Below are 26,423 nucleotides of genomic sequence, written 5' to 3' on the forward strand. Positions count from 1 at the left end.
TTCTAAGGAGGAAAGATACTTTTAACATCTATTCTTTCTCATTGAACTAAGAATATTTTTTTCTATATTAAATAAATATTTAGCTTTTGAAAGGATGTTAGAACACTGACACATTTCAAAATAATTCGTTACTAACTTTCCCATCTTTAAAATAACAATGAATGGTCAAATTAAGCTCAGTAGTACTGTCTAGTCTGCTCCAAGTTGCAACAATGACCATAAAAATAATGAAACAGTTGTTGCTTACTAGTGCTTTATCAATAATAACAAAATATTGAGTATATGCCAGATTCCACATTAAACAGTTCATGAGAATTATATAATTTAAATTTCTCAACAATTCTGTCAAATAGGTACTCTCATTATCTCACTTTTGAAGATGAAATAACAAGGATTTAGAAACATTAGGTGATGAAACTAGTAGGTGATTTAACCACTTACAAAACCACCTGTCATTTTCCAACATTCGTTTTGGAGCATGCTAAACTTCTTCTTCCTCTTCTTTTTTTTTTTTTTTTTTTGGTTAGCAATATTTCTTTTAAGTATGTAAGAAGTTCACATACTGTTTTAAGACATTACCGGATGATATTTTATTAACATCCCTATAGTACCTGACTTTTTAATATTATCATCTGATATACAACATAACTGAGACCACTATCTTTTCCTTGATTTCTAGATTTGTTCGAGAAACATTTTACATTCCAACTCCCACAGATCTGGTACTCATCCAGGTGATGGTCCTTTAGATGCCTCATTCAGGGCTGTCTAGCCTCTGACAGTAAAAGCACACTCACCAGGGAACAGGAGTTTGAGAAGGACTTACTAAATTGACACCTTAAAAAATTTTTTTTTCAAAATATGAAAAAAATCTGCAAAACTGAGATGAAAATTTTAAGTAATTTTTTCAAACATTAATATTTGTACAACTCATCAACTGCTACATTGCTCAAGCCTCATAGAGTTATCTATAAATTACACTGAGTAGGTGATGTGGATACATTTTAATACATCTGATAAGACATTGTGTAAAGCTTCCAAAAGTGCAGCTCAGCTGTCTAGGACTGAGGAAGGTTTAAAAATGATCCTGTTCACAATGAACTAGAAGTGACTTCAGTAGGAGGCTAAGGCAGAGATGTTCGGACTAGACAGGGAAAGAGCAGGCGTATGTTGTAGAGAACTGTCTGGAATAGGAGGGCCAGGAATTTGTGACTTATTGAACGGGGAACATGAAGGTAGAGTGCCCCTCAGTGAGAATCCTGGGATTGCTCCTAGATCCCTAACTTGGATAAGATGGCATTTTTTGGTAAATGCTAACGGAAAAGCAGCAGCAGAAATAAGTCTAAAAATGGTACTTTAACATTTCACAATGTCACATTTTAAAAAATCTGGCATTCTTTTCTTTTCTCAATGAATGAAAATGCATTAATTGAAAACACACATTCACACACATGCTATTATCTCCTCTTCTGCAATCAAGTATTTTTTGCAAAATGTTTAACTATCTATTCCAATTGAAACAGCGCTTAAGCACTCCAATATGCCTCTTTTCAGCCAAAAAAAAAAAGTTGCTATGATTATGTTATCACATATTTTAATATATGTATCATCATTGCCAATTATCTGCTTTGCAGATATGAGTTTTCTATATAGTATTTAATAACCTCATTTATTGAAAATACCATTGTTCAGAGGCACCTTGGTGGCTCAGTTGGTTAAGTGTCTGCCATTGGCTCAGGTCCTGATCCTGGGGTCCTGGGATTGAGCCCATTGTCAGGCTCCCTGCTCAGCGGGGAGTCTGCATCTCCCTTTCCTTCTGCCTCCGCCGCCCACTTGTGCTCTCTCACTCTCTCTTTCAAATAAATAAAATCTTTTTAAAAAAATGAAAAAAAGAAGAAAATGTCATTGTTCAGTATTATAATGTTTTTTATGTTTATTTTATGTCCAAATGTTAGAAGCACTGATTAATCTCTTTATTAATGGAATAATCTTCAGCACAATGTTTAATACTCTTTTACTCTACCACCATTATATTTTAAGATTTTTCATACATCACTTCATGTGGGATTTTCAGAATTTTCAGGCTTTTTGAAATTAGCAGGATAGGCTCCAGAGAGAAAAGGGAATGCTGAAGAACAGCAACATAAATTAAATAAATACTTAAAGAAATTAAAAATGTATTAGCCATTGAGAAATATATATGAATATTTACATCATATATAGTAGTTATATAAAGAATAGTTTTAAAATGAGATAATCACAAAGCAAACTATATTAAAATATGAATTTTGTGATGTGGTAAAATCACTATTAAAGTTTTTTATAAAATGAGAAGACAAATAGTAAGTGCCTTTTTGTCTAGGAAACAAGTTGTTATTATGAAAAACCTCTTGACATTTTGTAGATTATCAAAATCACCTTGCTATCAATATCAAGCATCTCTATTATCAACTCTATTATCAGTACTGGAAATTATCATTATGGCACAATTTCATTATTAGGAACATTTAAGAAACATTTAAGGTGATAAATATTGATTTTAATAAATAGAAAAACAACTTATATGATGAAGTTACAACAAAATGAGAATTTCAAAGATCTCAAAATAGAGATATTTCATCGACCAACGTATAAACTACTTGAGCATGGAGAATTTCTATTTCTCTTGTTTGTCCCCCAAATTCCGGAAGTGTTATAAGACAGTGCAGGGTACTAAGTAAGTATTTAACAAATAACATTTTTTTAGTTCATTACCTTTGTGGTACAAATTAGGATTTCTTTTGTACTGACATAACCAGAAGATTTTGATTTCAGCACAATGAATTATTAATGTCTTTAATTTCCACAATGTTTGTGTCAACAAAACTTATTTGAGTGATAATTAGAAGACCCCATGCTTATCCTATCTTGTAGGCTTTCGTTTTTGCATATCACTTCATTAATTCACACCAGCTTTTGGTATTTTTATAGCATAGCTAAAGAGTATTAAAATACATAGAAGCATTTGCCAAAGAACTCTAAATAAGACAGGTCTCAGAAGACAAATATCGTATGATTTCACTCAAATGTGGAATCTGAAAAACAAAACAAACAGGCAAACAAAAAGCAGAATCAGACCTATAAAGAGGAGTGGGAGATACAGGCTTCCAGTTATAGAATGAGTAAATCACAGGAATAAAAGGCACAGGAATATAGTCAATGATAATTTAATAGCATTGTATGGTGACAGATGGTAGCTATACTTGTAGTGAGCAGAGCATAGTGTGTACAGTATTGAATCACAATGTTGCACTCTTTAAACTAATGTAATATTGTTATCAGCTATACTCAAATTAAAAAAAAAAACAGATCTCAGATATGAAATTAGAGCCATGCTTGCTTATACTTCTAAGTGCTTCAGCTAAAGCAAGACCTTCAATTCTGCCGCACATATAAATCATCTAGGATGGCTTTTAAACTTACCAGTGGTTGGCCCCACTATCATATCTGATTTTCATCTAGATGACAATAATAATTTTGAAATTGAAAACTTTATTTCATGTTTGCAAAGGCAGCACAGCATTTAATATAAAATATGTTTATATGTGTATTTGCACACACACACAATCCCTAGTGCTTTGAAAATTATGGGACAGAGTAGTTATAAATATTCAGATAAATTCCATTTATCAGTTTATTAAAGTGCAAAGAAGCAGGGAAAATAATTCAAAGACAAGTCTTTTGGTTTCTATTTTTTTTTTAAAAAGTCATGTAGAAATCTTTAGGAAATGAATACAAAATGGTGGAACATAAGAAATTCTGCTGTTTTGTTAAATCCCTAGTCTATGGCAATGCAAACAACAGAAGTTAATCTGGAATTTAAATAAGTTAGGCTATGTTGTATTAAGTGTAGCCAACAGCCAAACATTAACTTGCCATGTATTTTTTCTGAACAAATCACATTTTTGTTCTCTCCCTTCTGTCTTCATCTCCCTTTAAGTTATGTCAACTGTACTGTTCACCATGTTGCCCCTAACACTTACTTTCTCTACTAGAATGTGTTTCTGTACTTATTACTATTCAATAATTCAACAGTAAAACATTGTAAATGCAGGCAGAGGCATTTCAAGAAGGAAAGAAAATGTCCTTGCATATTTTTAACAACAACAAAAAAAGCAGCTCAAAATGAGTTATAAAACAGCAAAATTTTTAAAATTTAGTTATAGCTAAATTTTATAGTGAGTTATCATCCCTCTTAAGCAAAAGGGTAAGGCATAGAAGAAATATGTTGTTCAGGGAGATGAAAATAAGAAGGTATTACAAGCTACTACATGCCATCCACATTCAACGGATTTGGAAGACAGAGGTTTGAGTTCATCATTATTACTTGTTTTACCATATTATGCTGGGCAAAATACTGAATTTCTTGGGCTTCAGTTTTCATGTCTTCAAAATGTGGGTTCCCGAACTAAGAAAATACTTCAAAGCTTTACGAGGCCTTAAAGTCACTGATCTTAGTGTCCTTGTGCCCTTTACAAAGGCCAAGTTTCACAAAAGAGAGCATATTTCTAAATGCTTTTAGAGAAAGAAAAAGCTATATTTAGAGAGTCTGTTCAGTGTTCATGGGTGTCCTTAAGACTTAATACTATTTTTAGCCAGGTGTAGAACAGTAAGTAGTACAACACATTTGCTTTAACTAATAACTGCCCAGATTTCTTGGAGTTAAAGATAAGTTTTTCATTATTCCAAATGTTGACTTGGAAAATTATTGAAAACAAGAATTGTTTTAATTTATTTACTGAATTGCCCCACTGTTACATGGCCTGGCCTGAAATGTGATTTACGGGGTTGCATTTTGGTTTGGACATGCAGTCTTTATCCTTTTGTTTCATTGTAGACCCCTTATAGGATAAACATGTACAACAGTTTTGAGTTCCCGACTGTCAATGTTCCTTACAGTTTTTTGTTTTGTTGTTTTGTTTATGTTTATGAATTTCAGGTTGATTTATTCCAATTTGAATGCAGGTAGGAATTTATAAAATTTTCAAGAACATATTTTCATTCTTACGAATCTTACTTTTTTTATTTTCATACAAAGAAGACTTTATCAGATTCACACACATTTGATAGAATAAAAAAACAAAAGAAAACAAAAATAGCATTAGGAAAAAGAAACAAAAACCTCAAATGGAAAATGATATAACTGGCAGAAGTTTATAATGTTAGTAAGAGATATCTGCATAAATAGACTGAGAAGAGGACTACCATTGTAAAATTTTAACTATGCTAGTCTCCAGGAGGAGGATTACCTGAATTCAGCAGTTCTACTTTTTGGTGAATATGGTTAAAACACATCTTGCACATGTGTTCCAAGAAACATTAAAATAAATATTCATATAGGTGCTGCTCATAATATATCCAAAACAGCCCAAATATCAACAGAGTAATAAATAAACACAATGAAATATTATATAGTTGTAAAAATTAATGAACACTAAACAACATGGATGAACCTTAGAAACATATGTTGAGTGAAAAAAACCAAACACAGAAGGCTACATAAAATATGAGATCAATTTTATAGAGCTCAATAATAAGCAAAATCACATATATAGTTTAAAAAAAACATAAAAACTAAGTGATGTTGAACATAAAACCAAGGTCAGTTATTTGTTTGATGAAAGCAGGAAGGAGGGATCAGAGTAGAGCACAATGATTCAGCAGTTTAGATTCTAGTTCTTAGTTTTAGTGGTGTGTTTGTAGTTTATTTTATTATTATATCTCATAACTTAATATATTTGAATATATCCTTTTGTGTGCATTAAGTATCATATAATAGTATCTTTAAAGTTAAAATCCCCAGGGTGCCTTGTGTGACTGAGTCAGTAAAGTGCCTTTGGATCAGGTCATCATCCCAGGGTTCTGGGATTGAGCCCCACGTTGAGCTCTCTGCTCAGCAGGGAGTCTGGTTCTCTTTCTGCCCCTCCCTCCACAGCTCATGCTCTCTCTCTCTGTCTGAAATAAGTAAATAAAATCTTTAAAAAAAAAAAAAGTTAAAATCCCCTACGCACCAAAAGATAACCCCTAGTCATTAATTATAGAGAGGGAGTCTGCTTTGACACACATAACTATTTACTCATTAATCTTTTAAAGTTGAAATCATTCAACTATGAAAGTTTTCCCTCTTCATATGAGTACTTTATTTTCCATAAAGAGACTACTTTGGGACAATTTGCTGTCTTTATTTAAGTGATAACTAGTCCTGTGACTGCCAGGAATTTTAAAAACAACTGATAACTGGAATCTCCTGCCCCAAGAGAATACAAAAAAAAGGTGGAGTGGTGGAGGTATTCTCATACATTATTGATAAATACATACAAAGATAAAAATGTTAAAAAGCTATTTCCCTAACTAGGAACTTAGTTTTATTAATAAGTATATTGGAATATCATACATTATTAAAAGAACAAAATAATCAAATATGAGTAGATTTCCTCTTATTTTGCAGTGAGTTCCTGGACTATTTTATTTTATTTTATTTATTTTATTTTTTTTAAGATTTTGCTTATTTATTTGACAGAGAGAGGTCACAAGTAGGCAGAGAAGCAGGCAGAGAGAGAGGCGGAAGCAGGCTCCTGCTGAGCAGAGAGCCCAATGCGGGGCTCTATCCCAGGACCCTGGGATCATGACCCAAGCCAAAGGCAGAGGCTTTAACCTACTGAGCCATCCTGGGTGCTATTTTAGATCGTTACTTTATGTTCATATCTGAGAGACAGAAAGAGAGACGTGTGTGTGTGTGTGTGTGTGTGTGTGTGTGTGTGTTTGGTTTTGTGGAAGCTGCATTATGTAAAAATTTACTTTTTTTAAAAAATTAAATGGCTTTTATTGTCCCTTAGGAATGCAAAAGACAGCAAAAGCAGATTACAAAGAAATAGCTAATGCAGTACTATGGCTATACCTGTGGAAAATTATAAACAACTTTAGAATTTAATGATTTTGAAATTGTCCTTACTTTGTCATTATAAAAATGCTCCAAAAATCATGTTTTGCAAACAAAATGGCACAGAAGTTTATGAGGGGATTTTCTGTCTATATATGAGTCATTTAATCGTATGTCTAATGTAGGTACTATGCCTAAATGTAATGGGATGATACATAAATGATGAAAACTAGAGAGATTCTCTACAAAGCCGTAGTAATCAAAACAGTATGGTACTGGCACAAAAACAGACACATAGTTCAATGGAACAGAACAGAGAGCCCAGAAATAAACCCACATTTATTTGGTTAATTAACGTGACAGAGCAAGAATAGCAATGGGAAAAAGACTGTCTCTTCCCTAAATGGTGCTGGGAATTGGACAGCTACATGTAAAAGAATGAAACTGGACCACTTTCTTATACCATATACCAAAATAAACTCAAAATGGATTACAGACCTAAATGTGAGCCTGAAACCATAAGAATCCTAGAAGAGAAAACAGGCAGTAATTTCTTCAACAGCTGCAGCAACAGTTTTCTAGATATGTCTCCTGAGGCAAGGGAACAAAAGCAAAAATAAACTATTGGAACTACATCAAAATAAAAAGCTTTTGCATAGCAAAGGAAACCATCACCAAAACAAATAGGCAACCACTGAATGGGAGAAGATATTTGCAAATGATATATCCAACAAAGGGTTAATATCCAAAATATATGAAGAACTTATACAACTCAATACCAAAAAGACAAGAATCTGCAGCACCTGAATGGCTCAGTCAGTTGAGCAACTGCCTTTGGCTCAGGTCAGGACGCCAAGGTCCTGGGATTGAGTCCCATATCGGGCTCCTTGCTCAGCAGGGAGTCTGCTTCTCCCTTTGCCCCTCCCCTGCTTTGCTCTCCCTCATGCTCTTCCTCATGCTCTTTCTCTCTCTGACAAATAGATAAATAAAATCTTTTTTAAAAATTAAAAAACAAAACAAAACAACAATCCAATCAAAAAACGGGCAGAGGACTAGATAGACATTTTTCCAAAGAAGACATACAGATGACAAACAGACACATGAAAAGATGTTAGACATCATAATAATCATCAGGGAAATGTAAATCAAAACCATAATGAGCTGTCAGCTTATACCTGTCAGAATATCTAAAATCAAAAACAAGAAATCACAAGTTTTTCATGAAGATGTGGAGAAAAAGGAACCCTAGTGCATTGGTGGAAATGTAAATTGGTACAGCCACTGTGGAAAACAGTATGGAGGTTACTCAAAAAATTAAAAATAGGTATACCATATGATCCAATAATTTCACTACTGGGTATTTACTTAAAACAGAAACACTAATTTGAAAAGATATGCAGCCTATGTTTATTGCATCATTTTTTCCAGTAACCAATTATGGAAGCAACCCAAGTATCAATCAATAGAGGAATGAATAAGAAAGATGCAGCACATACACACAAAGGAATATTACACAATTATCAAAAAGGATGAGATCATGCCACTTGAGAAAAAAATGGGTGGATCTAGAGGGTATTATGTTAAGTGAAATAAATCAGACTGAGAAAGACAAATACCATATGATTTCACTCATAAGTAGAATCTAAAAAACAAAACTAAACAAGTAAACAAAAAGCAGAATCAGAACTATAATTACATAGAACAAATGATGATTGCCCTAGGAAAGGAGAGTAAAGGCGTGGGTAAAATGAGTGAAAGGGAGTAGGAGACACAGGCTTCCAGTTATGAAATGAGTAAGTCACAGGAATTAAAAGCCCAGTATGAGGAATATAAACAATGATATTGTAACAGTATTGTATGATGACAGATGGTAGCTACACTTGTAATAAGGTAAATTATAGAGATGCATAGGGTAACTTATAGAGATGTCAATCACTATGTTGTACATAATGTAACATTGTGTGTCAACTGTACTAAAAAAAATTAAAATAGATAAATTCTTCAGCTATATCACCAGTGTGATAGGCTTTCATCTCATGGATACTTTTGCCATAGATCCTCACAAATATGGGGTCTGTGTTGGTCTTACAATTAAACTTAGAATCCTGGGGACCTATCCATTCTTTCAACAAATTTTATTGCTTACATTCCATGTGTCAGTTACAGTGCTAGGTCCTGAGAATACAGAAGTCAACACACAAGGAAATACAAGGATAAAAAATATTTTCTAACATGTTAACTTTTTTCATTCATTCATCAGTAAGTTATTCCCCAGGAGTCTTATATTGAGTACTGAGTAGGGATCAAGTGATATGCTAAATACTGAGTATGTAACTGCGAATGAAATGGATAGAACCTGATTTTGATGTCACTAGTGCCTTTTGTCTTGCCATAGAATGAGACATCTTTATTATTCCTTTTGCCTTAAGTTTTTATCTCAAAATTTGCTAATGAAATTATAAAATTGTTAGTGGGATTTTGACATGCATAAATAAATAAGGTCCTCTTTTCCATGCCCCATTTTCCTCCCATTTAACTCCTATGTGCAGTCACATTTTGCCAAGACCAAAAATAGATGTATCCCAACAAGAACCAAGCTGATTTCCTCACAAAACTAACTGGAGCAGCTCCTCACTTAAAAGACTACTTGATGTGATCATGGCCATTTTTAAAATAAGCAACTAGAAGATCATGAAGACAACCTAGAAAATGACTTGACTTAGGAGAAAGTAACAAAGAGATTTATCTGCTGCTCCACATGTCTAACCTCCTAGGATTAAGCCAGTCACCAAGATCACTACATGTACTAGGCAACAAGGAGCTAAAAATGGAAAAAAACATCATACTGTTATTGTATTCATTTTCCTCCAAGGTACTCTCTGATAAACACCACAACTGCCAAGGGAACTGCAAACAGCTTTCTTGTAGGTTATATATCTCTCTTTTTCCAAGTAGTTCTATGCAACCATCAGCACACTTTATTTAAGGTGGTTGAATGTGTGAGATTAGTGTTCCTACCTGATTGGAAACCTTCTTGTCCTTAATTCATTGGCTATACTTGATTTTTTTTTTTTTTTTTTGTGGATCACACCTTCAGACTTCTACCAGAAACTGCTCCTCTGGAAAACCAGACCTTCCAGAAACTCAATAACCTGAAATAGAGACAGCGAAAAAAGGGACATTATCTGTACTTAGAGATTTCAATTTTAAAATTTAAGTAAATGTCCAAACGTAGATCTCCTAAACAATATAATAACTTAAGGGAAATCTACAGTTTGTAGGTTTGAATACTCACAAGTGAACATATTATGACAAGAGTACAGGCTGCATTTTGGGCTTTCAATCCAAGCAAAAAAAATCCAAAAACAAAAAAGCCATTATCCTTTGTCTATTAATCACAAAAGGCAAAAAGGGCAAGTTTTCTTTTTCTTTATAATTTACTTCCTTTCCTTCACAGACCTGTACTCCTGGGGCTAGTAATACATTATATGTTTATTAAAAAATTAAAAATGGAAAAAAAATTTACTTCCTTTCTTCAGTCTTCATCTAGATCTTTAGTAAATTATTAATTTGACTAAATTTAATTATTCATAAAATAAACATACACATTTAACAGAAATATATTTCAGAGACCTTTAATATGTAATATCCATTGCACACATGCACCATGAACTTGTCTTTTCAAGCACTGATGCACACAGAAGTGTCTGTGTCTCACGGGAGGCACACACATGTTTCTTTTGTGCTGGGATGGTAGGCAAAGAATAAATCTGTTGACTGCTGGTCAGTGATTTAGAAAAATAGACATTAAGGTAAAAGGAAAAACTGCAAGTAAAGAAAGCTGTGCTTCCAAAATAATATTAGCAGTTTTCTGAGTAGCTGAGGAACCAGTCTCCTCAAATTATAGTCACACCTGTTACAGACCATCTGCCCATAAATTCCACAGGACAAGGGGAGATGGAGAGGAGAAGGGAGTTGAGGGAAATTGGAAGGGGAGGTGAACCATGAGAGACTATGGGCTCTGAAAAACAATCTGAGGGTTTTGAAGGGGCGGGGGGTGGGAGGTGGGGTTACCAGGTGGTGGGTATTAGCGAGGGCATGGGTTGCATGGAGCACTGGGTGTGGTGCAAAAAACAATGAATACTGTTACGCTGAAAAAAATTTTTTAAAAAATCTTATGTGAAAATAAGAAAAAAAAGAATCCACAGCATCATTAATGGAAAACAAATGGCACTATATTATCTTTCCTTTATCCATTGGCCATTCTCATATAAATTATTTTTCTCTTTAAAGTCATGTTCTTTCCTGTATGTTTACATCAGGATCTTGGAAGAGTGACACATAATGTGCCATGCCTTGGTACATTTACAGTGATGGCTCTGTAAGGAGCACTGGATTATTAAGAGGCTATACATTGCTGAAATTGTTTTAGGTTGAGTTCTCTTAAATCAGAACCTGAGAAAAGAATTTGAATGCAAACTGTTTATCTGGGAGGTAGTCCCAGGAAACTGAAGTGGAGTAGAAACTGAGAATACAGGCATAGAAGGAGACCAACAGTGGTGCATTACTGAAGAGATTACTCTGTGGGGACTACTGTCCTTCAAGGGAGTTCTGTGAGATATAGAGCATGACTCAGAGTTATCCCAGTAATGGGTGAGAAACTTGAAGTACTTCTCTTCCAAACCCCCTCTATCATGGTTGAAAGCCACACCCAGATACATTAACTCTTGGACACTTCTGGCCAGCTCTAAGGTAGATAATTACAGGTAACAGCATGATTTTATCAGTATATACATAATGATGAGTGCTGAGGGAGAGAGGACAGGAGCACTGACAGCATCTGATAAGGGGGGGTGGGTAGGTATTAATGACTAGCTCGCAAGTTCAAGTGGGAAAAAAAAAAGTCCTTGGGTTAATGGTTTGACTTTGGGGAATTTAAACACTGATGTATCAATAACAATTTCCTTTATTAAATCTTTATTAAGTCTAAGATACTAATGATGTGGGAAATAAAGGCAGAAGAAAAATTATTAAATTTCCTTACTACCTACAGCCATTGACAAGTCCTTGAAAAAGGCAGAGTGACATTCTTCTAGACTCAACTGCCTAATTTCTGAGACTTTGCTAAGGGCAAAAGGCAATTCTGGCCCGACTCCCAGCCTGCCCCCTAGATCCTATAAGTTTACTTTAACATATATAAATTCTTTTGGAAACTTCCTTTAACTCTACCCTCCCCCATTCAAGATACATGTTGGCAATCATCCCCCAAGCATATGGCCTATCGATACACATCTGAAGGGTCTCATGACTCAGGTTTTATTAGACATTAATAAATAACCTTTTCCCAACAATAGCTAGCTCCCTCAAGGTGCTGGAAACCTTGCTTCCAAAATTTCTGAGAGACTTATGCCTAGCCCCTCCCAACTTGAAAGTACATAATGGGGCACTCCTCATGACCCCAGTGCAACACTTTTTGTCTGCGGGTGCTGTCCCCATGCTTTAGATGGGAATCTATTGAAATACTTTTTTTTAAGAGTTTAAGTAATCTCTACAGCTATCATGGGGTTCCAACTCACAACCCTGAGATAAGAGTCTAAATGCTTTATCACCTGAGTCAGCCAACCCCCCCAAGCCCTGCCCAAGGATTTTAACTGGGAAGTTAAAGTTAGAAGAAAGAGAAAAGTTGATTCAAATAACATGAACAGTTGTTTTTATAAGAAAAATTTGCTTGTTTGTTTCAGTTTTAGAAAGATCACTCTGGAAACACTGTGACTGGAATGCTGGGGAAGGGTGATGGCAATTCTGGATATAGAGAGAGATTAATTAGTAGTACATTAATATAAGTCAAACAAGAAAGTAAATATAAAATTTGTATTTGTGACTGACACTTCTTTCAGTACTTGAAAAATGTTATGCCAATGTCCAGGCTCCAAGTTTCAGTTTAGAAATATGTTGCCATTGGAACTGGTGTTTCTCTATAAGTAATATATTGTTTCTCCTTGTCTGCTTTCAAGATTTTTTTGTCTTTATTTTTTATAAGTTTAATTATGATGTGTTTTGGCATGGATATCTTAGTGCTTACCCTCTTTGGAATTTCTCAGGTTCTTAAATCTGCAAATTTATGTTTTTTAAAAATTTGGGGACTTTTTAGTCACTCTTTTTGAATACTCTTTCAGTCTTGTTTCTTTTCATTCTGGGACTTTGGTAATATGAATGTTAGTTCCTTTGTTATTGTTCCACAGAATCTTGAGATCCTTTTCCTTCATCACCTCCATCTTCCAATCTATTTTTCAGATTTGGTGAATTCTATTGATCTATTCTCAAGTTCATGATTCTATGCTTTGTCATCTCCACTCTACTCTTGAGCTAATCTAATGAGATTTTTACTGTGGTGGTTGGTTTTTTCCGTTCTATCTATTTTCTTTTTTCTTTCTTTCTTTTTTTTTTTTTTAAGATTTTATTTATTTATTCGACAGACAAAGATCACAAGTAGGCAGAGAGGCAGGCAGAGAGGGGAGGAAGCAGGCTCCCTGCAGAGCAGAGAGCCCGATGCGGAGCTAGATCCCAGGACCCTGAGATCATGACCTGAGCCGAAAGCAGAGGCTTTAACCCACTTTAACCCACTGGGTGGGCTTTAACCCACCCACCTAGGCACCCCATATCTATTTTCATTTATTTTTATTGTTGCAACTTCTAGTTCTTTGCTTACATATTCTATTCCCCCCCCCATTTATTTCAAGGAGTATGTAATTGCTTACTGAAGCATTTACAGGATAGCTTAAAATCCTAGTTAGATGATTTTAACATCTGATTTATCTTGGTGTTGGTGCATGTTGTTGGTCTTTTCTCATCCATTTTGTGATTTCCTGGTTCTTGGGATGATGAATAATTTTCAATTATATCTTAATATTTTGGGTATTACATGGCTCTGAATGCTATTTAATCTTATTATTATTTTAAGCAAGAAGACCCCTGTATTGAGATGTGGCATGAGGACTGGAGATGGAAATAAGTATATACAGCTTTCCACTGGGCCCTATTGACAATATCCCAGCAAAAGTGGGCACTCACATTGTTTAATTGCAGACAGATGGAATAGAAATTCAGGTTTCCTCTTGCCCTGCTAATACCTGTCCCCCAAAGTGGGACTATTCATATCATCTTGCTGCCTTTAAGTGGGACTGGATGTTCATCTCCCCAGCAGGTTCCCTGACATTAGGGGAGGTGGAAGTGAAGTCTTAACTGTCCTTCTTCACACCATCTCTTTCCATTTTGTTGATGCTGGTTGTGGGTAGAGGCTCAGCTCTCTACTGACGCCAGGGTGGGAAGAAGAGAACTGCCAGCTAGCCCTGCTTTGTGCTACCTCATTTTATTTTGTTGCTTTAGGATAGATATAGGTATTCAGCACCCTACTGGGTCTCACTGACACCAGGCATCAGGGAAAGCAGAGTGCCTACTATCTCCAATTTGCAACATTCTGTTATTATTGATTTCAAGTAGAGGTGGAGGCTAAGCTCCCAATTTGGACCCTAAGACTATGTGAGGGCAGTTCAGTGTTAATTAGCCCTATGTTGTGTTTCTTTGCTGAGGGATAGGTGTGGAGGCTCAGCTCACTGATGGACCACACTGAAATAACCTTCATAGAAGAATCAGAGTGCTGCCTGCTTTTGAAGGGCCAAGAGTGAGATGGTGTGGAATATCAGTTCTTCACTTGGTCCTACTGAAATTGGGGGGTATAGGTGGTAGGTGCAATTTTTCCATTGCATTTTGGCTTGAGCACAATATGTATTGCCAAAATGGTTTTCTTTTGTTAGCAACCCTTTTCTTCATACTTTGGCTGAGGAAACCAGATTTTCCTTGAAGCTTTTATTGTCTCTTGTTTTGTTGGTGGTTATGGATTGGAGGAGGTTCCTGCAGTGCACTGTGCAGGATAAATGGGAAGCAGTAGGAAACAGGAAGTCATCACCATATTATTCCTCAAGTCGCAAGGTCCTTAGTAAGTCCACCTTCTTATTTCCATCTTTCAGTGTCTTCCTATTCTTGTTTGTTATGTTATGTTCAAGGTTTTAAGTTTTAAACCAGTTTTAAGTATAAGGAGAAGGGAGAAATGAACTACTCTATCTTGTAGGGAGCCGATGTCTGGTAGTCTACAGGTGTAAGAAGGGCAAATTTTCACACTTTTAATGGAGCCTGGATAGCTCAATTGCTTAAGTGTCCAACTCTTGATTTTGACTCAGGTCATGATCTCAGGGTCATAGGATTGAGCCCTGCATCAGGTGCCATGCTCAGCAGGGAGTCTGCTTAAGATTCTCTCTCCCTCTCCCTCTGCCCCCTCACTCCCACTTGCTCTCTATCTCTAAAAATAAATAAATAAATATATATATATATATATATATATATATATTTTAAGTACTGATTTTTACACCTTTAAAAGTCAAGTGTTTTGTTGGACTTGAAATTTAAAAACAAGCAAGGAATGAGGCAAGAATGATAATAAATGGTAATAGATCAGAGTTGGAAACATCTGTATACATTCATAATTAGCTTAATATAGGCACACATGGTTATATACAGAAATGTTTATAGATATGCATATATACATGGTTAGTATAACACATATATTTCTTTGCTCAGTCAGCTAAAAAGACTTAGAAACAATGACTCCCTAGCAGCAATGAGCATACATTCTATCCTGGTCTTAGAGTCTTCTACCATTCCCAATAAAAGGATCTAGGAAAAATGACTGATGCTAGGGCTGGGGTGGTAAATATAAAAGATGAGCCTAGACTATCTTAAAGAAAAAAGCTCCCTATTCCTTACTTGTGGGCTAAGCATTATGACTTTCTTCCAAAGTGTACAGTATGGAAGTGGGGAAAAGAGTAACTTTATAATAGAGAAACCTGAAAAACGCTACCTCAGCCAGATGATCAAGGTCACCCTCAGCAGTCATACATAAATCATGTTGAGAGTATGTATGCTTGATGTGATCTGACAAAATGGCCCTTCTACTCTGCAGTCTTTCCCCCTAGACACATAATCCTAATCTTATCATGAGAAATGCATCAAACAAATTCCACCAGTGGTATTGTACAAAAACCTGATTTATACTACTCAAAATTCTTGAGATCATCAAAACCAGGAAAGTCTGAGAAACTATGAAAATCAAGAGGAGCCTAAGGATGTATGGCAACTAAATGTAATGTATTACCCTGGATAGAATCCTGGAACAGAAAAAGGACATTATGTAAAAGCTAAAGGAATCTGACTGAAGTACATACTTTAGTAAATGATAATGTATCAATATTTGTTACTTAAGTGTTAACAAGTGTAACACACTAAAATAAGTTGTTAGTAACAGAGGAGAACGAGTGTAGTATATATGGAAACACTCCTCTCAAATTTTCTGTAAAATTAGAACTGTTCTAAAAAATAATGTCTATGAAAAAAAAGTTGTTTTCTTGTTTTATTATTATGTGCCTGTATTTTTAATGAAGATGTAAATTCGCTTTACTTTCATTGATACTGGTGTTAAAGAAAAAACTAACTCTGAAAGAAAGGATTTGTAATTCTAATTCAATAAGCAATGACTCTTGGTATCATCTTTTGGAAGAAGCATGGCATAAATCAAAGCAAATTGTCTTTAAATGCTGAATTCCTTTCAGTGCTTCATCTTTTATATGACTAATGTGTACCAAGGCCATGATCCCACTTCAGAGGGCAGAGATGACTGTAAGCAATGTCTAAAGTACAGTGAAATATTAATGGAAGACATAACAATTTTGGTTAACATATTTTATGTTTTCAAAATGATGTATTAGTATTTCAGTCTATGAAGTCTTTGCTGTTATACATTCCCTACCCACTTTTTAAAAGATTTTATTTATTTATTTATTTATTATTTGACAGAGAGAGTGAGCATAAGCAAGGGGAGCAGTTAGAGGGACAGTGAGAAGGAGGCTTCCCACTGAGCAGGGAGTCCCACGTGGGGCTCAATCCCAGGACCCTGGGACCATGACCTGAGCCAAAGGCAGATGCTTAGCCAATTGAGTCACCCAGGAACCCCTAAAGTAAGTTATTTAACAAGTTCTCCTTTGTGTGGGCTTTTTTTTTTCTTTTTAAGGTTTATTTATTTACTTTAGAGAGAGAGTGTGAGTATAAGTGAGGGAAGGGGCAGAGGGAGAGCATCCTCAAGCAGACTCTGCTGAGTGAAGAGCCCAACACCCAACACAGGACTTGATCCCAGGACTGTGAGATCATGACGAGCTGAAATCAAGAGGTGGACTCTCAACCAACTAAGCCACCCAGGGCCCCTCTCCTTTGCATTTTTCAAAATGAAGCAGTTCTTATAGTCTGACCCTGGACACAAAAGTGAGTTGGCCATGTTTTCCCCCAGGGATCCTTTTCTCATCTGTTCCACTGTGTCATGTGTTCTACCTTCTCAAGACGTAGCATTTAAGCATTCATCCACTGCAGTCATCTATTCAATTATTTATTAAATAAATCTTTACTGAACACCTACATAAGGCAAAAAAAATAAAAATAAAAAATATAGAAAACTAATCTGGGTTGTGCTGAAAAGTAATCAACTCAGTAAAATCTTTGCTGATAACAAGAGTTACTCAATTTACTGGAAATTGCATTTCATTATGGAGACTCAGAAACTCAGGGAAAAGCAAGACCTAAATAATAAAAAAAGTAATAAAAATCAGGCATATAAAGTGCCTGCTTTGTATCTGACTCTGTAAAAGGAGCTCTAAAATGATTAGGGATGTTCTGAAGATTGTTATAATTGAAATCTCCATTTTACAGATGACAATAAAAAGGCTCACAGATTAGGTTACTCACCTAAAATGAAAGGCCCAGAAACAACAGAATTGGAACTATAACTTTAGACTTTATATTGCAAGAGCCTGTGCTCCTAAGTATAATACGCGTGTGTGTGAGAGAGAGAGAGATTGAGAGGGAGGTGGAGAGAGAGAGACTGAGAAAGAGTTTAAACAGGGAACTTCTGAGACATGACAAGAGTACTGCCAGGTATCCATCAACCAACAATTTAGATTGTTAGTTTAGAACTCCTAACTATGCAAATAATCATTAATCATAATGCTGAATTACCAACAATTTAGATTGTTAGTTTAGAACTCCTAACTATGCAAATAATCATTAATCATAATGCTGAATTAAGGATCTCTCACTCTTAAACTAAGAAATTAAAAGGCTTCCAGAAGCTGAGTCCAAATTTTACATTACATAAGATAATTATTACAGAGAGTCAAAGTATAATTCAGTAACTGAAGAGCTCTGAAAATACTAGAAGCATTCATATCAATGCGGTTTCATAATGTGGATAATAGAGGGTTTAAGAAATTGGCAGATGTACTGCAGACTCATTTGTTATCATTTCTATGAATATAGGTGAATAAAAATGAGAAACATAGAAATGAATGGCTAGCAATTTTAAGTAGTCTTCCTAATATCCATACTAGGAAAGGTTAAGCACACAAAAAAAATGATCTTGAAATATTTTTAAAGCACTTCCAAGTGCATCAGGTCTTTTTAATACCAAATAACTTGAAATATGAACTATAAAATAAATCTAGTCTCTGATGATAGAACTGTTGACTTTATTTGAAGCTATGTAATGAAACAGGATATGAAAACCAGAAAGTCTTAAGAAAAGGTGAGAAAACTCCTTCACTACTCCTCTCAAAAAGCAAAATTATAAAAGGACCATGTTAAAACATATTTTGAAACAAAGAGAAAATTCCCAAACTGTTACAGGGCTTTTACATTTTTATTTTGGTTTAATTTATAATAAATATTCATATGTTTACATAGTTGTCACAAAGTGGACACAATTTTGAAATCCGCTTTCTTCATTCTTTCATCATTAAACATCCTAGTTTGCTGCATTGTCTTGAAATTATAATAACTGTAATTTCCTAAGGAGACATAATTAACTAAAACATTCCCCTATTGTTGACTATTAAAAAGATGTTTTAAATTTTTTTATTAAAAATGACATTTCAGTGAACACCTTTATTTATATAATAATTTTCTAAATATAATTTATTAGAGTAAGTTTCCAAAATTAAAATTAATGTGTAAAACCTCTGACATTTTTTATCTTGCTAGACATTACCAAATTACTTTTCAAAAGATCAGATTAAATTATATTGCCAAGAACTTTGCCAACATAAGATATTATATAAAATTTTTGATTTTGCTAAATTGATAAACCTCATGTTCCATTTCTCTGAATTTTTTGATAACTACTGAGGTTGAACATCACATATGTATTTAAAATACTAATTGTATTTTGGGCACCTGGGTAGCTCAGTTGGTTAAGCATCTGCCTTTGGCTCAGGTCATGATCCCATGGTCCTCAGACTGAACTCCACACACAGGGAGCCTGCCTCTCCCTCTGCCTCCCTCTACCTGCTTGAGCTCTCTCTCTGTGTCAAATAAATAAATAAAATCTTTAAAAAAATACTAATTCTATTTTTTCTTGACTGTCATCTCTCACATTGTTGTCTCTTGCTAACTTATAACCAGGTAGCTGGAGAAAAATATCACATGACAGGGCAAATTGGTATTCCAATAAGTGAAAGATTACTAATTTCAGATGGGTTTTTCAAGACTGGAAATATGGCTCTGACTTAACAGTAAGTACTTTCTAGTTCTTAAAGGACTTTTTTTTTTTTTTTTTACAATTCTTCTCCAATCTTCTCAAATTTCCCTCTATCCTCTCTACCTCCCTTGCTCTCAGAAGATGATCACCTCATATGTCATTAAGCAAATAGAAGTTAGTAAATATCTTACTGTCAAATCCATTAATTCATTAGCATTTGCACTGATCTTTCCTTTTTGTTTTAAGAATTGAAGTTAAAAAGCTATTCACATTACACATAGTGTGCATTCCATTTTCTCTCATCTTTTAAAGTACTTCACAGCACTGCATTCTCTACAACTCAAATACTCCTTACGAATTATTTCCATCAAAATTCAACTTATTCTAGACTAGTAACTTCTACTTAAAATGTTAAATAGTATACATGCAACATGTCCCTTGATCCCTGCCTATCTTCTTTTTTTTTTTTTTTTTTTAAAGATTTTATTTATTTATTTGAGAGAGAGACAGTGAGAGAGAACATGAGTGAGGAGAAGGTCAGAGAGCGAAGCAGACTCCCCGTGGAGCTGGGAGCCTGATGCGGGACTCGATCCCAGGACTCCAGGATCATGACCTGAGCCGAAGGCAGTCGTCCAACCAACTGAGCCACCCAGGCGTCCCCCTGCCTATCTTCTTTACCCAGTTCATGGCTCAGCTTTTGAAAATTATCTTCATTTATTGTTTCCATTTTCTCACATCCCATTTACTTTATAATTTAGTTCCATCTGGCTTCTCTAACCTTAACCTCTTTGCCCACTGCCTTGAAATTTTACTTATAAAGGTCACCAGCTGTCTCCAAGTCAGCATAGCCAATGGATAGTTTTTGTCCTCATATTTCTAGGTTCTTTCCTTCTTTAAAAAGGAAAACAAAACCAGAAAGCTTTATGCTTTTATGGTTTTACAGCCCCATAACCTTCTATCTCAGTATATTTTAGTGGCTCACCTTCTTTAATCTGATTTCTAAATATTCTATTAGTCTTATTTATCCTCAGTGGAATATACAACTATATGAAGGATTATTCTCAACATTAGTTCTCATAATAATACTAATGGCAGTAATCAGTACTTCTATAATGCTTTCATGTGCCAGAAATGATTCTAAGACACTATATTAGAATTACATAGATAGATAGATAGATAGATAGATCCTATATATAACCTATGAGTTTTCTATATATACCATATATATATATATATATATATATATGTTTATTTTCCCCGTAAACCTGTGAGATAAGCCTTATTGGTGATATCCTGGGCTGAGTTAATCAGTGATATCCTGGGTTGAGTTAATGCTGGGTAAGTAAAGAGTTTAGAGTAGACAAATTAAATAATGTCTCATGGATTGGTATGCAAAATTTAATTAATAATTATAAAGGAACCAGAAAGCAAAGGGACATTTTTTATTGAATATAAACTTCTAAGTCAGACATCAGTAACTAAGTATGATTGATTCTTATTGAATGAAATTATTTCTCATTCCTCTGTTCTTTTGAAAAAGAAATGTTCTAGTGGTTTTTTTTCATTCATTGTAGAATTTTTTTTCATTCATTCACATATTTACTCATTTACTCATTTCCTTAGCACTTTCTATGCCCCTGTCTCTTTTGAAAGCCTTGGAGGATTCAGTGGTTAAGGACAATCACAAAGTTCTTGCTCTTAAGCGAAGCCCCAAAGGTGGGGGAAGCAGAGTAAAGATGTAAAGAAATTTCATATAGTGACAGAAATTTACCTGGATAATGGGATAGAGAGGCACCGAGGAGGCACGTCTCTGGCCAAAACAACAGTAGCAACATCTGAATTGAGACATTAATGGTCAGAGAGTAAGTGGTCTAGGTAAAAGGATCAATGAGTGCAAAGATGTGAGGCAAATGAGCCTAGAACGAGTGAAGGTTGGAGAAAGTTGTAGCAGGTGGCCAGAGCATATGGTATCCATAAGCTTCACTCAATCTTTCATATTTTAGTCTCTTCAGAGTAGATAGTCTTTAGAGGTGAGAAGCAGGCCAATAATATCATGATTTGTGTTTTTTTTTTTTTTCATTTTTTTTCCAATTTATTTATTTTCAGAAAAATAGATGATTTGTGTTTTTTAAAAGATTAAAGATTACCTTGACTGTTGAGTCTCCTACAAAAAAACAGAATGGTGGGGCACCTTGGTGGCTCAGGTATTTAAGAGTCTGCCTTCAGCTTAGGTCATAATCCCAGGGTCCTGGGATTGGATTGAGTCCGGCATCAGGCATCCTGCTCAGTGGGCTGTCTGTTTCTCTGCTCCTCCCCTGGCTCCTGCGCATTCTCCTCTCTCTCTCCCTCTCTCGCTCACTCTCTCTCTCAAGTAAATAAATAAAATTTTTTTAAAAAATAGCTGTGCCTCTATGAAGTGTGGATAATAAATTTTAAAAAGCCCCTATGATCTCATAAATGGTTCATTAATTATCATCATTAGTCTCAACTAGATTGTATTAATATAAGCTTAGTGACCCTACAGTCCTGGGGCATGTTAGATTAGTGAAACCCAACTATTTTCAAATAGTGTGATTTGAAAAATTCTCAACTTGCTGGGGTTCAGGAATATTATTTTATTGATGGGTGCTGGATGAGAAGTTTAGAGTACATAAAATTTATTTTATATTGGCTTCTTCTGTTTTCCCTTTCTGTGGGAGAAGTTATAGGAGGGGGGCTATTACTCTGCATTGATGCATCACTTGAATTTTAGAACTAGTTCAATTTCCAAAGTATTTGCTAAAATCTAGTCTATGTTAAGCACCTTGTTGAGAGTGGAAATACAAGGTAACAGTAAGAGCAGCTATTACTACTAAGAGCAAGGCACTGTGCTAATGCCTGACATGTACCATCTCATATTATATTACTTACGCATTAACTCTATACAGTAGGTGCATTTATTATCCCATTTTCCAAATGAGAAATCTGATGCTTTTAAGGGGCTTCAAGGTTAAACAGCTAGTCATAGGTGTAGGCACTATTTGGACTCAGAAGATCACCAGTTCTCTTAACCATGATGCTGTATTGTCTGCAAGGACCCTACCAGAGAAGTGCAAAATTATATGTATATGGGTGAAACTGACCCTAACACTACCTGGCACAAACCAGCTGCTTGAAAAGCTTGTGTTTATGTATGCTCTTGGAGAGAAGACTATAAGAGAGGATCACAAAAACATGCTCTCTGTACTAAGGGGCAACAAAGGTGAGGAAGAATCAGCCTAGGGCACTGGGGTAGGCTAACAGTATGATGTTGAGGACCAAGAGGCAGTGTTTCCTCTCTTTTATCCCCTCATAATTACTAAATTATGTCTACTTCACAATAACAGAAAGAAGTCACCATGTAATGGACAGTTTGTAGACACATCTTACCTCAAATCCTGGCAGATGTAAGGTATATAGTACAATACTCAATACTGGCATCTAAGTGTAATTAAAAACAAACAAACAAACAAAACACTTCTCATTTTTCTTTTTTTTCCTTAAGATTTATTTTTTTTAATTTAGAGAGAGAGCGTGTGTGTGAGCAGAAGCAAGGGGAGGCAGAGGGAGCCTGAGAATCCTCAAGCAGACTCTGGGCTGAGAGAGGCCTGAGGCAGGGCTTGAATCCAGGACCCAGAATTGAGGCCAGAGTAGAAATCAAGGGTTGGCTGCTTAGAGATGCCTGGGTGGCTCAGTTGTTAAGCATCTGCTTTTGGCTCAGGTCATGAACCCAGGGTCCTGAAATCTAGCTCCACATCAGGCTCGGCAGGAAGCATGCTTCTCCCTCTCCCATTCCCCCTGCTTGTGTTTCCTTTCTCGCTGTCTCTCTTCTCTGGCAAATAAATAAATAAAATCTAAAAAAAAAAAAAAAAAAAAAAAAGAGAGAGAGAGAGAAAGAAAGAGAAAGAACGAAAAAAGAGTTGGCTTCACCCAGGAGCTCCGAAGCAAAATAGTTTTCTGATATGTATAATTTAGGAAAGTCTTCAGAGAAAATATTTAAAGCATTCTATCTCAGAGGAAAGTGATTTTGCAAAAGATCTATCAGTAGAAGCAACTCCAAACCCACCAATCATTTAGTGATATGTCATCCCTCATGTTGTTTCTTTATCCATTTTTCTGGAAGAAAGCTGGTAAGAGTTCATTAATTTTCAGAGATAAAAATCCCACTGATGGCAGAAAAGAGCTTTGCTCTGGAATTAGATCAGTTTAGGTTTTCCTACTTACTAGAATTAGGTAACATTCTTAATCTTTCTGTTTCCTATCTGCAAACAGGGATAACACTACTACAAAAGAATGCATTTAAACTAAATGATGCATATAACCTTCCAGATTATAGGAACATGCCTAATAAATGTTAAATGATGTGCAAATATCCTACTTTCTTGAAATGAATAAAACCTATTTTTATGCTCTTCACACTATTTCTTAGCTACTGGTCTAAATATCAAGGTAATGTTAGTTAAAAATAATTTTTTTTCTGCCACTGTCCATTTCTATTTCCAACATATTCTCCTTGATGAATCAAGTCTCCACATCAGTAATACTTATCACATGAGCTATTATTCTTCATATGTTTAAGATATTTCAATATAAGATGAGTTATTACTCAAAGGGATGGCTAAACTGGCTTTGCCAAGATTTCAATGAGCTATAAATACATCTTACTCAGAACTAACTTTCAAAGAAGAGGAGAGCAATGACTCAAGATGAGGAGAGGAAAAACATTTCTTTTTTTTACAAAATGTTATTTTCTTTTGCTTTTTTTTTTTTTTTAAGATTTTATTTATTTACTTGACAGGCAGAGATTACAAGTAGGCAGAGAGGCAGGCAGAGAGAGAGAGGAGGAAGCAGGCTCCCTGCTGAGCAGAGAGCCCAATGCGGGGCTCGATCCCAGGACCCTGGGATCATGACCTGAGCCGAAGGCAGAGGCTTTAACCCACTGAGCCACCCAGGCACCCCTATTTTCTTTTGCTTTGATGGAGAAAAAAGTATAGTTAATTTATAATATAGTTGTAATTATAATATAGTTATATATAATAAAATTAATAGCTTATAGACTAACGTTTTGTGGTTGGATTAAAAGAAAGTGTCAAATTTACAATAATAAATCAGTTTTCTTTAATCAGTAATGGAGATTTACAAATATTCTTTTCTGAGAGTAACAAAAGGAAGCACTGTATTTCCTTCAAGTCCAAAGACTCTGTTAGTTGTAAACACTAGTAACTCTCAAATGCAAACAGAATCAGTATTCCACATATGGCAATCAGGAAACGACCTGTACACCAGGTATTTTAACAAAAGGCTTGCAAACACATTAAATGAGTAGTGAAAGTAAAAATGATGCCAAATATGTGTGAAAGCAGAGCATACAGAATTATAAATTATTTAGGGGGATTAATTATAATATTCTTTCAGAAAGATTTGTGTGAGTTATTATTTAAACACAGGGAGCCCAGGGGCACTTGGGTGCCTTAGTCAGTTAAGTATCTGGTTCTTGATTTCAGCTCAGGTCATGACCTCAGGGTTTTGGGACCAAGCTCCACATCGGGCTCAGCACTGGACATGAAGCCTGCTTAAGATTCTCTTTCCCTCTGACTCTTTTCCCTCCCTCTCTAATAAGCAAACAAACAAACACATAAATGGAGAACACATTCAGATGATCTAGGGTATCAAACTGATACCATAATAATACCAAAAATCTTCATGTGACAATATATGCTGTAGGAATAAATAAAATTTTATAGGAAGAACTAATTAAATGAATTACAAATTTCATTTTATTCTTTGGCATGAGTTATAAACTTCATTTTATACATTGGCATAAATATATCAAGCTGGGTTTTCGTGACTAGATGAATAACTATACATAAAAAGAAATTGCGTTTGTTATTGCTATTCTTTTTCCAGAGTGTAAAACACTTTCTTTCCTTCCTTTCCTTTCCTCTCCTTTTTCTTTTTTTTCTTTTCTTTCTTTCCTTCCTTCCTTCAATTCAATTAATTAACATATAACGTATTATTAGTGACAGAGTTCAGTGATTCATCAGTCTTATATAATATCCAGTGCTCATTACATCATGTGCCCTCCTTTATGTCCCTCACCCAGTTACCCCATCTCTCTACCCCCCCTCCCCTCCAGGAACCCTCAGTTTGTTTCCTGTGATTAAGAGTCTCTTATTGTTTCTCTCCCTCTCTGATTTCGTCTTGTTTTATTTTTCCCTCTCTTCTCTATAATCCTGTTTTGTTTCTTAAATTCCACAAATGAGTGAGATCATATAATTGTCTTTCTCTGATTGACTCATTTTGCTTAGCATATTACCCTCTAGTTCCATCCATGTTGTTGCAAATGGCAAGATTTTTTTTGATGGCTGAGTAATATTCCATTGTGTACATATACCACATCTTTTTTCCTTTTTAAAGATTTTATTTATTTGACAGTGAAAGAGAGAAAGAGAGAGAGAGTGCATACAAGCAGGGGGAGTGAGGGAGAGAGAAACAGACTCCCTGCTGAGCAGAAAGTCCAATGCAGTGCTGGATCTCAGGACCCTAGGATCATGACCTGAGCCAAAGGCAGACATTTAACTAACTGAGCAACCCAGGCACCCCTATAACACATCTTCTTTATCCATTCACACGTCAGTGGAAATCGGGGCTCTTTCCAGAGTTTGGTTATTGTGAACCTTGCTGCTATAAACACTGGAGTGCAGGTGTTGCTTCAGGTCACTATATTTTTATCTTTGGGGTAAATCCCTAGTAGTACAAGTGCTGGGTCATAGGGTAGTTCTATTTTCACAGAGTGTAAAATACTTCAAAAAGGAGGATAGGGAGATGGGGATGTATTTACGGACTTGGGAGGAT

At 35.3% G+C, this 26,423-nt stretch overlaps 1 protein-coding gene and 1 long non-coding RNA gene across 4 annotated transcripts in view; one reads left to right on the plus strand and one right to left on the minus strand.

Annotated features, from left to right (window-relative positions):
* The window catches only part of LOC122904504, a 100,177-nt gene that overhangs the window by 68,676 nt on the left and 5,078 nt on the right, over positions 1-26,423 (plus strand). The gene's annotated exons all lie outside the window — the stretch shown is intronic.
* PKIA (cAMP-dependent protein kinase inhibitor alpha) overlaps positions 1-26,423 on the minus strand; it is a 93,923-nt gene that overhangs the window by 19,864 nt on the left and 47,636 nt on the right. The window contains exon 2 of one of the 3 annotated variants that reach the window (XM_044245417.1): positions 9,938-10,071. The exons of 1 other annotated variant lie outside the window; for it this stretch is intronic. Coding sequence is in view for 1 of the 2 variants with exons in the window: in XM_044245416.1 (XP_044101351.1) it covers positions 10,064-10,071 (8 nt within the window). In the remaining variant the exon portion in view is untranslated. Of the gene's footprint in view, positions 1-9,937; positions 10,072-26,423 lie in introns of those variants that run through there. One more of the 3 variants, XM_044245416.1, reaches the window with a different exon arrangement.

Source organism: Neovison vison, chromosome 4 (genome assembly GCF_020171115.1).
Source record: "Neovison vison isolate M4711 chromosome 4, ASM_NN_V1, whole genome shotgun sequence".
NCBI lineage: Eukaryota > Metazoa > Chordata > Mammalia > Carnivora > Mustelidae > Neogale > Neogale vison.